Below are 10,973 nucleotides of genomic sequence, written 5' to 3'. Positions count from 1 at the left end.
TTTTGCTCTACCTGAATATACTAAATTTACAGTGATAAGGAACAAAGAAAAGCAGCAAATCTTTTAATAGGCTCTGTAGCTCATGCACATCATTTTAACATGTGATTTTGCTGTGACTATTGACAGAACAGAATCTTTCCCTCTCTGTTTCTCTCTCTTTATCTCTCTCTCTGTCTCACTCTGTCTTAGTGCCCACTATAGAAAAATAGGAGTGGAGCTGAGATTGAGATTGAAACATATGGCTGCTGTGTGTTTCAGGGTATGCACACTTAGACACACCTTCTTTGTGTCCTTCACAAACATTCTTTGAGATGGACAGGTTGGGTCCCACTGTACCTGTTGAAACATTAAACAGATTATTCACTTAAGATTCACTCATTCAGTAATGATTGTAATTTGTTACAGAGGCGCTGAAACAACCCAATGAAAGCAACATCCATGGTGATGTAAGCATGCACAATAACCCCACACTTTTATAACCCTTTATTCATATTTCATATACTGAAGTCAACAAACAAACACAGTAAATAAAGAGCGGATGAAAATCTTGGAGAAAGAAAAAAGGGAAAGAGAAAATTGGGTTTACATCTCCTTACAGTTCAAAATTAGATACTGCCGCTGTTGTTTCATGTTCTCAGAGAATGCATCATTATGACACGTAAAAGTTACTCTCACTCAGATCTAAACACAATGAATCACAAAAACATCAGTAAAATAAAATATGTTTAACAAAAGTTGTACAAGGGATGCTTTACATTACATTATATTTTGACTCATGTTCAATCTTTGAGTTCAAGTGTACTTCAAAACTTGCCAACAGCAGAAATATGAGGTACATTTGCAACCTATGTTCTGCTGATAAAGAAGACCAGCTTAAAAGAATAAACAGTATCCACAATATAAGCAGCAAGGTTGAAAGCGGTCATGAAAGAGATAACCACATAATTATTCCATGAACATGTAACCACTTGCGAGCACATCTTTGGCCTGGGGTTGTTCTGGAAGCTGTACAATGGCCAGACGACCACAGCGGTGATGTACATCAACACTGCCAACACATTGCAGCCTGTCAGGATTTTGTCAAATGGTGCAGGGAAGAGAGACAGAAGGCGGCAGATGGTAAAAATGATGACAATGAGGGCAAAGATGAAGCAAATGGAGTAGACAGCAACACACCACTGGAGCCCTGGATACTTAGAGTAAAAACTGGAGTCCAAGCAGGTGAAGATGATGCAGGCCACAAAGGCCTCCAGAACCTTGAGGAGGCCTGGGACTGTGGACAGAAATCCACTAATCTCACCAGGTTTAGCCCGGGTCAGCCCAACCTCAAGTGCATACAGGATGAAGGCCAGACAGGAAGTAACAGTGGCACCAATCTGTTTGCCGCAGTTAGAACAAGTGAAGAAGACAGGATAGATGATGGATGCTGCCAGCACCTGTATGAGAGAAAGGTCAAAGGTAAGTGTGAAATGATTCCTACTTTAACATCCTCTCTAGCAGTTCATAGTACTTTTTTCTTTAATGTGGCCTAATGTCAAAATCAGAAAAATATTATGATCTGTATGGGGAGTTGTGACAACAACAGCTGTTGCCTTATATAAAAAAACAAGTCAAACATTCCTAATTAATGCTCCAGTATGGGTCTGTTTAACCTTATATATTTGAGGTGCTGTTGAATACTTTATATTGGAAAACCAGCTTTTGTTAGTGTGTTTTTTCATCTAATTGTAGGCGTGCTAAAAGCAGAAAGGAATAAATGTACTATTCTCAATGACAGTAATGTTCAGTAACATAACAATATATAAATATAATGATATATTAACGGTATAAATCACACCCACCATAAGAGTACCCAACATGGCAAAAGCGGTAGTGAAGTCATCCCAGGAAATGGGCAACTTAGTGTTGAGACTGGTGAATTCCAGAAAGACTATGAGGAAGGTGACGCAGAAGCAGAAGCACCATGTGAACATGCACCACGTCCAGAAGGAATTAGTACTGTGGCCCACTGATGCCACCAGGCTGAAGGAGATACAGGTGAAAATCACCTCCAGTAGACGCACAATGCCCACGGGCACCGTCAGTGTCCTGAAGTCCAGCGTAACCATGGTGATTGTAATCCTGTGGTCAGTTTACTGTGGTTCCGGATAGATATTATAGATAGATAATCTCTCACCTCTTCACCAGCTTGTCTCCGCTATGCTTGTTGATTTAATTTTTCCTTTTAAAGTTGTGCTTTGTTCAATATCTCTCTAAAAGACATCACTCCTGGCCTCTCATGCTGTTAGTGCTGCCTGAATGTCTATGACAAACACAGAAAGTGACTGTGGAACCTCTGGCCGCTCCCTTGTTGCCGCCCTTCAGACCGTCTTCCTCAAATGGCCAGTTTTTAATGCGGAAGTGTGTGAAAGAGTTATCTGGCGTGGTTGTGTACAGAGGCAGCTGTCTGTTGTTCACTTCCATTTGCTTATCAGTTGTGTGCATTGGGCTCGGTCAGTAAAATAATTCTGATTATTACAACAGTCATGTAGAGCAGGAACCGCACCTTATGACACAGAGCTTAGACTTCGCACTTCACACTATTGTCCATCCATTATGTTTGCTAACTTAGTGGCAGGCCCGCCCATCGACAGATCTGTAAATGTGAATGCTTCAGAAGATTTGGGCCTTAGTACTGCAGTAGGAAATGTTAAAAGAAAATATTTGTCTTTCTCTGGATAAAAAATGTAGGTCTGAGATACTGCAAAAGAAACAAGGATATGGACATAGACATGGATTAATCTACTGAGGACCATAAATTACTGTTCCAATTTAAAACCAGTCTGCTGCCAACTGTTACAGACTAACAGCTGCTAACACACACACAAGCACCTTAACAACTTCATCTGAAAGTCATCTGAAAATTTTCTCTTGTCAAACTTTGAATTAGTTATTTAACTTCCAAATGTGAAATAAATCCATTAAGGGTGTTCTGAATCAGGCTCTTTTCTCAGACAGAATACTTGGCTTGTGTTGTATCAAGGTATACAATGACACATAGATTAAACAAGTAACTTTCATGCCAGCCATTAAAATGGGAGAGGGGATTTAATATTTTTATATGACGATCATCTCAGATGTGACAGAATTTCTTTAGATAGGGGCCGGGTTCAATGGTTAACCAATAAGGTAGCCTTCCTCATCTACCCACCCTCACACTGAGGACACATCCATATGCAAACCTACCTTCAAAACCACTTCTCCAATGCCACAATCATAACTACCAGAGATTTTTTTGTTGAGTGTCAGCAGAGTACTCAGAGTTTCTGTATATCATCTTGCACAGTACAAATCACATGTTGCTTTTATGACTAAATGACTGTGAACAAACACAGCTTATACAGCTTGCCTATAGTTGTTAATGTCTGTTAAAATGAGAAGAATAACAAACACTATATTTAAGATAATTCACAGACGTTAGTAGCATTCATCCCCTGGGAACCTTACCTGTTAAACTTTTCCTCTGATTGTGGCCACATTTTCTAAACCTCAACACTTACTTCCCAGCTGATCTTTAGAAGGCATAGGACAGATTTATGCATATACAGGGATTATCACTGGTCGTACAAGGTCACAACATTCCCACAATGAAGACACTGTCGCCAAATCATTGGGCAAGGCTAAATTCAGAGCTTCTGTCCTAGCTGAGTTTAGTCGTAATTCACAGCTATAGAAGCACAATCATGGGACAAACAACAAGGTCAAAGGGTCCCCAAAATCATTTAGGATTTTGAGAAGCACCCTTGTAACATGCTCTTACAGAACTCGGTGTTGAAAGAGTCTATGATTGCTTTGTCTCATTTGTCAAATTCATTATTTAGTTTTGGTCCCTAAATTTCGCAGCCATAAAGAATAATTTTTTTGCCAGTTTTTAAGTGGAATATAGATTTTAATGTTTCTTTTAATTGCATAGAAAGCTCTCTCTCTCTCTCTCTCTCTCTCTCTCTCTCACACACACACACAAATAGAAACACTCCCATTATGTTAACTCTCATCCATGTTTCTTCTTTTTGGATCATGTAATCTTCTAATACAGCATGCAGTGGACTTTCACTGAGACATCTCAATGTTTCTCTAAAAGCAGAACTGGGGTTGTTCAAGGCCAGAGTCATCAAATAGATGTGAATTAAGGGGTAAAGACTCCAGGATCACTTTGGGTTTGGCAGCTTCTGGCAGTCTGTGTATGGCACAATTTTCTCTGCTCTGTGGCTCCCCCTGTGGGTCACAGTATAAAACCTCAGCAGTGAGAAGGTTGGTATTTGCTGACATGTGTGAACCTTAAAAGGCTGTGCAAATATCTGACTCCAGAAGTCACAATTGGGAAATCATAGTCAACATAATTTAAACAGAAAAACTATTTATTCGGATTTGTCAGTTTTTTTAATAGAAAAAAAAAATGCTGACACTGTGGTTGACATGTTATTTTACATTAACCTTTAACACCATCCAGTATCTTTGCAGAACTGAGGCCAACAAGATGTGATTTGTATATTAACAATTAAAGCCTTCAAGACTGACAAAAACATGTTTAACCAACACTAGTATGGCAGGTACACTGTGAAAAGAAACTGAAATGAAAGATTGAAGAAACAGACATAGAAATAACAAGGTGGAGAGCGGCAGAGCGGTCATCAGGGTATGAGGAGGACAGAGGAGAGGAGGCGATGATGCAGTTAAAAGATTATTTGTCCAGTTTCCAAAAGAAAGTCTGTCTGTCCAAGTGAAAGATTTCCAGGTGGAGGAGTGTTGTGTTTTATGAATTTATGTTGCTGTTTTCTTAAATTCTCAAGAGTTGAAATAAAGTAGAAAATAAAGTAGAAAAACATCTGCCTCAAATATGTCATTAACCAGGCAAGTACATAAGGCATTCACAAAAAGAAAAGTGCCTTTAAATGATCCAGGAGAAAATGATTAAGAATGGCATGTCTACATGTCTGAATTCTTGGATGCAGGTGTGTTCTGGTATTCTCCCTGCAGAAGTCTCCTTCAACTGACCCCACTTTATGCTCTCCCTGTGTAAGGGGGAATAAAAACTACTGTCAAACATTATGATGTTTCAACTGTGCTGGCCTCTAGTGGCCGTACAAAAAAAATAGACAATCATTTTCTCTGGATTTGAAAGCAGAACAGCACCGATCCCATGTCTGTCTGTAATTATCCGCGTGGCTGTAGCGCAGTGCATTCCAGACGTGATGGGTAATGTTCTTGTGATAGTCCTGTGACCTTTCAGTTTCCTCAGCCCTGTCCTGACAGGGCTTCATGTATCAAAGTCATGTGTTTGGAGGTGGATCATTCACGCTCACTTAATGTGTGGGAGGGAATATCTTGATAAACATAGAGACACTGACAAATATTTAGTATTGCTCAAGAGTATGGTTTCCTTAAAACACATCAGAGAGCAATGAGAGGCAGTGTCTTATTCAAGAACTCCTAAATGAGAAATACTAAGCTCAAGAGAAGTGCTGCTTGGGTAGTGAATAACCATTTAAATATTGTGCTCATCTGCATTCTTTAATTAATAAATTGTTATTTGTCAAAATATTTGTTATTTTTTTCCACTACTTCTGTTTGAGGCCATTTTCCTTTACATGATTCTACTGTTTTGCAACACCATGAATGTGCTAGGTCAAGTGATTCAATAAGCTATATAAGGGAAACCAGCTGATTTCAGCTAACTGATTAATAAAACATTTATTAGTCCCCAGCACATTACAACAGCCTGATATGCCACCTAAAATAAGTGCTGGTGTTATTCTACTATGTTGGCTAGTGCTCGTGTTATTCTACAACTATTCAAACATGCATGTGACAGTCTGAGACACTGCTAATAAGCCATGCAACTTGCATGGTTAAGCTGTCGTCATACATGTTGGTTCATTACTATGTTAGGAATTTATCCACAGTATCTATTAAAAAAACCATGACAGGCAGATCAATCTTTTACAGGACTGTAACAGCTAAAAAAAGTGTTCTACACTTCACGTGCTTCTCATGAGTCAGACTGAGTGTAGGTTAAGGCACAGGAAACCATAGGGGTAGGGTGACAGGAAAAAGATGTTGATGGTAGCAGCATGGTTAACATTCTTTGCCGTGAAAAAAACCCATCTGTTCATCAAAAAAAAAAAAAAAAAAAAAATTCTCTTAAATGGTCTGAGTTGCAGGGTTTAGTTATACTTCATAGGACTTCATGCATGTGTTAAATGTGATTTGACTGAAACCGAGACTGATCAATGACATGAGGCATTGTATAGGTCAACAAGAACACTTTGTTCTGAGCAAACACACATCCCTCTCCTTCTCTTTTTGTTCAGTTCTGTATTCATTATTACCTCTCTGGTCATACTGGCCAACATTGAACAAACATTGGTATACTGTTATGTTAACACCCACCCAGTCACATGGAATAATCGTAGGAAGATGGGGGAGGGGCATCATTAAGTGGACTGCATTCTGGGCTTGTCTCTTTTACATAGTGCTACAGGAAGTGCAGACAAACCCTCCTCTATTAGATTTACAATTTTCTGTGCAGTTGTTTATTAATCTGTCCTCACTGTCTTTCTTTCATCTGTATTCTTTTGGTTTTACGGTTTCTTCCTGCCTCATTCAGGACCAGACGGCTCTAGAGAAAGGGTGCTTAACTCTCTTTTTTTTTATGGAAAGTCACAGGTAGGTAAATCATATTTTACACATTTATACTTATTTCTGTAGCCATTCTTCTAAAGTTATCAGTATGTCTGTTTATCCAAGCCTTATCCAGCTGCATTGTCCGAACAAAAGAAGGCGAGGCTCAAGTGGTGAATTAAACTGCTTCATCAGTGTATGTGGCTCATATTACTCTTCTTGATTTATGATGGATTTATGATGCGACACAGGAAGGCTCGCAAAGACTGACAAGCCCTGTTCACAGTGACTAACAGGCTGACCAGCATGCACTTTGTAATATATTATCAATATACTGCACTAATCTACTGATTTAGTGCATGACAAAACTAAGTATGACCCAGCTGAAAATGGCTGTTAAGGAGCTGTACAGTTACAGGGCAACATTATCAGAGCAAAGCTTCTTTAAACATAACTGTTTTGCGTCGTGCCTCTCCCACTAGGCAAATGAAAATTGCTGCTGTTCACTGCATCTGTGTTGGACCAAGAGCTACTGTAGTAATACTATAGTTTGGCATTTCTTTAAATGTAAACTTGGTGGAAAGTTGGTACATTTGCTTAGTACTAGTAGCTCTTAACAGTAGTTAAGTACAATTTTGTTTTCCAGGTTTCTGCCTGTTAAAAAGGATTTTTTTTTCTTGCCACTGTCACCAAGTGTGGAAATTGTTGGGTCTGTAAATATAGAGTGCGGCCTATACCTACTCTATATGAAAAGTGCCCTGAGATAACTTCTATAATGATTTGGTGCTATATAAATAAAACAGAATTAAATTGAAATTTTGAGGTATTTGTAATTCACTATTATAGTATTTATTATATACTATTTCCATTTTATGTCACAATGTGACAGTGTAAAAGGGGTCGATCGTAGTGATGAACCTACAGATAAATATTACCTGAATCGGCTTTACAGAGCTTTATAGTAAGTTGAGATATGTGTTTAGCTGTCTCTCTCTTCTCTCATAGCATATTTTGTGGCTGCAGCAGGCGACTGTTTTCTGCGCGAAAGCTCTAAAACCCACTGTACACCTGCTCAGCACCAAAAACCAGACTAACCACCAGTTAGCAACTAGTTAGGGAACCTCGTGGAGCATTTTTGCTGCTGAAGAGCCAGATATTTACCTCAGCAGTTAGTAGAGACCAAAACAGGGCTAAAAGAGAGTGAATGTTGAACTTACGTTCATCAGGTGACCACAAACATGACTCCATATGAATGAAATGCTGCTCTGTAATTGCTGATTGTGTAAATAAGTGTTTTTTAACAAGTTTGCCATATCAACAACTGATAGCATATCAGTGTTGTCATTACAGTTTGTTTCAGCTGCCCCCAGGTGATCAACCAAGTCAGTTATTGCAAGTTTAAGGAAAGGATCTGAATAGTTCCTGCACCATTGGTTTTCTCAGATCATTATCCTGACTGAGCTAGCAAAAATTAGTTTTGGCATGGTGGCACTCAAAGAAAACCTAGCATTTCAAACATGTTGCTGTGCTAGAAAAAACAAATGTTATTGTGTCAACATTAATTTGCCTACAGCTGACATGAATGCATTAGAGTTGTGAGGACTGCAAAGAGGATGTGGAACATGTTGTTAGAGAGTAAAAAACATCAGTTGTTTCTACCAGAGAAGTCAAACTATACAACTGTACACTTTCTCCTGCTGCTGTTTACATGATATCAATAAATCTGAGCTGAGTGCAATTTCTTAAAACATTTTGTAGATGAAAATGCTCATGAGGGGCCTACATCCACATTTGATAAAATGTTTTTTTTTACTAAATTTCTTAGATAACCAAACCATGCATCAATCAATCAATCAATCAATCAATCTATCTATCTATCTATCTATCTATCTATCTATCTGTATAAACTATACTTTCTTTCTTTCTTTAATTATCTTAAAAGCCAGTTGATCAACTTAAAAATTTATATACATTTCTCATATTCAGTAAAGCTCTCTGAGAATGGAAAAAGGATACCCACCACAGGAATCAGCTCCACCATACCCTGGGCCACCTATAAACTATGGTGGTGCGGTGCCTCAGCCAGGGATGTACCCTCAGCCAGGGATGTACCCTCAGCCAGAGGTGTACCCTCAGCCAGGTTTCTCTGCAGCTGCACCTCCACCTGCTGCATACCAAGGAGGTCTGTGTTTGGTCACTACCTGCGTTAAAATATAATGCTGTTACTTTAGTCCAGTCATGTTAAGGGATTTCTGGAAATATCTGTCCTAAACATCCTTTCCTGCTTTTGTAAACTGTGTGTTTCATCTGCCAGGTGCTCCTTTTGCTCCGGCCATGGCTGCACCTGCCACAACAGGTAAGGTGATGTACCTGACCCAAGACAAAGCTACCCCACCTAAAACACTAGATGATGCACTCATCGTTGTATCATTTCTCAGAACATGTGCATGCACACACATACTGTACACACATCTTGGTGGCAAATATGTTTCCGTTCCAGTTTGTGAAACGAGAAGATCTGCCTCTGTAAAGTGCCACAAAATCAGTGGGTGAAGTCTTCGGTCTCCAACAAAAGTGATCTGAATAGCCCATTTGTGGTCTCTGTGCATAACAAAAAGCTATTGTTCATGGTTTGTTGTTGGTGGTGTACAGTCACATTTTGAGTATTGCTTGCTGTAGTAGACGAAGGATCCCTATCAAAGGTATGTTACTTCTTCACGTGAAGTTCACATGTGAAAAGTGTACATCACACTAAGACTGCTCATATGAACTGTGGGATTCTCACATGAAGGATGTGTTGCAATTCTCACATTTACATTGATATCAATTATGAGGTTTTTTTGAGTTACTGTTTGTCAGTGACAGTTTCAAAACAAACAAAATGAGAACAATCTGAGTTGTCCTTTACTATAAAACCCCTTTTTCTCCCCCAGATGGCTTAATGACTTAAATTACTGACCGGGATCATAGAAAGACATCTCCTTATCAAATTGTTGTGCTATTGGCAGCCTCTGCTGTTCTTTTTGAGTCATTGCAGTCTGTACTTTTTATTCTTAAATCTTGACAGCCCCAAGTGGAAAGTCCTACCGTAACAACAGAAATGTTTCACTAGCTGGCCACCACAGTTACACATATTATTAGATTGTGTAATTGTGTCTGCATGTATCCACCTGAGGTCAGCATTTATCCTTATCATGGAATCTGATGTTATGATGCAGAATTATGTGGCTATGACTGCCAGACTGATCATTTGATGTTCTTTTACAATATGTCTAATTTAGAGGTATTGGTTACAGGTAAATACTGACAAAGATTAAAAAAGTGCATAACTTCCAGTTATGAGTGACAAATAGGACACATCACTCATTTTAAGCATGCTCAAGTGAAAATGGAGACAAAAGAATATGAAGACCAATATGTGCTGTGCATTTCTCATCCTCAGTGACTCACATGATAGTAGCACCTGCACTACATGACGTCCCAGGACAAACTGTGTGTCCCCACTGCCAGCAGACAGTGATCACCAAGACAGACCACACAGCAGGCTTGATGACCTGGGCCATCTGTGGTGGCCTCGCCCTCTTTGGGTAAAACAACTTTTTGGGAAGAAACTTCTAGTAGTTTTTATCTTAAAATAAAGAGAAACATTTGAAACTATAAATTTCACAATAGGAAGGAGTAAAGCAAATCCTTTTTCACAAAGTGTAGGAACAAATCTGGGAAGTTATAACTCACTTTGTTTCCTCCTACAGGTGTTTTCTTTGCTGCTGTATCCCGTTCTGCATTGATTCCTGTAAAGATGTAGAGCATCACTGTCCATCCTGCCACAGAGTTATCTACATATATAAGCGAATGTGAAACTATCTGGACTGTGAATGGGGGAGAAGAACATAATGCTTATCTGTAGCTTTTTAACAGCCTTACTTGCTCTGCAACCAAGCAATCTTTTTATGTAATGCAATCTTTTGATATTGTTTATAATAATGCAAAATGCCTTTATTCCAGAGAAGCATCATGCTGTGAGGCATTATATTCAGCAGTCATGGAACATTTGTTATTCATTAAACAAGGGATATAAACTAACAAATATGCTTACTGTAGTTATGAGCGGTTTTCTTGTTAAAAACAAAGGATCTCACCAGTCACTTGTAGGGATTACACCTCGTACAACAACAACAGTCTGATCATGTTAGGGCCAAAAAAAGCACTTTTTGTGGATGTAATTTTGACGGGCACAATTGCCCCGAAGGAATGCATTGCAGCCTCCGCAGGAGGTTCGCGACTGTTGGCTGAAGCCATCTACTGTACGGATT

At 39.1% G+C, this 10,973-nt stretch overlaps 2 protein-coding genes across 2 annotated transcripts; one reads left to right on the top strand and one right to left on the bottom strand.

The window, feature by feature from the left end:
* Positions 1-468: 468 nt before the first annotated feature.
* Positions 469-2,333, bottom strand: LOC119888227 (myeloid-associated differentiation marker homolog). Its single transcript, XM_038698706.1, has 2 exons — positions 1,842-2,333; positions 469-1,436 (listed from the first exon to the last, which is right to left on the bottom strand). Exons 1-2 carry the CDS (start codon positions 2,106-2,108, stop codon positions 846-848), a joined length of 858 nt encoding a protein of 285 aa, XP_038554634.1. The 5' UTR covers positions 2,109-2,333; the 3' UTR covers positions 469-845.
* A 4,165-nt stretch (positions 2,334-6,498) lies between these two features.
* On the top strand, positions 6,499-10,751 carry LOC119888219 (cell death-inducing p53-target protein 1 homolog). The gene is made up of 5 exons (XM_038698693.1): positions 6,499-6,705; positions 8,647-8,842; positions 8,975-9,016; positions 10,103-10,247; positions 10,413-10,751. The coding sequence occupies exons 2-5, from the start codon at positions 8,662-8,664 to the stop codon at positions 10,516-10,518; spliced, it is 474 nt and encodes a 157-aa protein (XP_038554621.1). The 5' UTR covers positions 6,499-6,705; positions 8,647-8,661; the 3' UTR covers positions 10,519-10,751.
* Positions 10,752-10,973: the final 222 nt, after the last annotated feature.

Source organism: Micropterus salmoides, unplaced genomic scaffold (assembly GCF_014851395.1).
Source record: "Micropterus salmoides isolate LMB-PRFRI ecotype aquatic unplaced genomic scaffold, ASM1485139v1 Ms_hic_scaffold_10, whole genome shotgun sequence".
NCBI classification, from domain to species: Eukaryota; Metazoa; Chordata; class Actinopteri; order Centrarchiformes; family Centrarchidae; genus Micropterus; species Micropterus salmoides.
Note: the sequence above shows the minus strand (reverse complement) of the source record. Positions and strands in the feature narration are given on the sequence as shown.

Coding starts and splice junctions, on each gene's coding strand:
- LOC119888227 (XM_038698706.1), bottom strand. CDS start 2,108: ATGGTTACGCTGGACTTCAGGACACTGACGGTGCCCGTGGGCATTGTG. Junction 1,437..1,841: donor CCATGTTGGGTACTCTTATG/GTGGGTGTGATT, acceptor TCTCTCATACAG/GTGCTGGCAGCATCCATCAT.
- LOC119888219 (XM_038698693.1), top strand. CDS start 8,662: ATGGAAAAAGGATACCCACCACAGGAATCAGCTCCACCATACCCTGGG. Junction 8,843..8,974: donor ACCTGCTGCATACCAAGGAG/GTCTGTGTTTGG, acceptor TTCATCTGCCAG/GTGCTCCTTTTGCTCCGGCC. Junction 9,017..10,102: donor GGCTGCACCTGCCACAACAG/GTAAGGTGATGT, acceptor TCTCATCCTCAG/TGACTCACATGATAGTAGCA.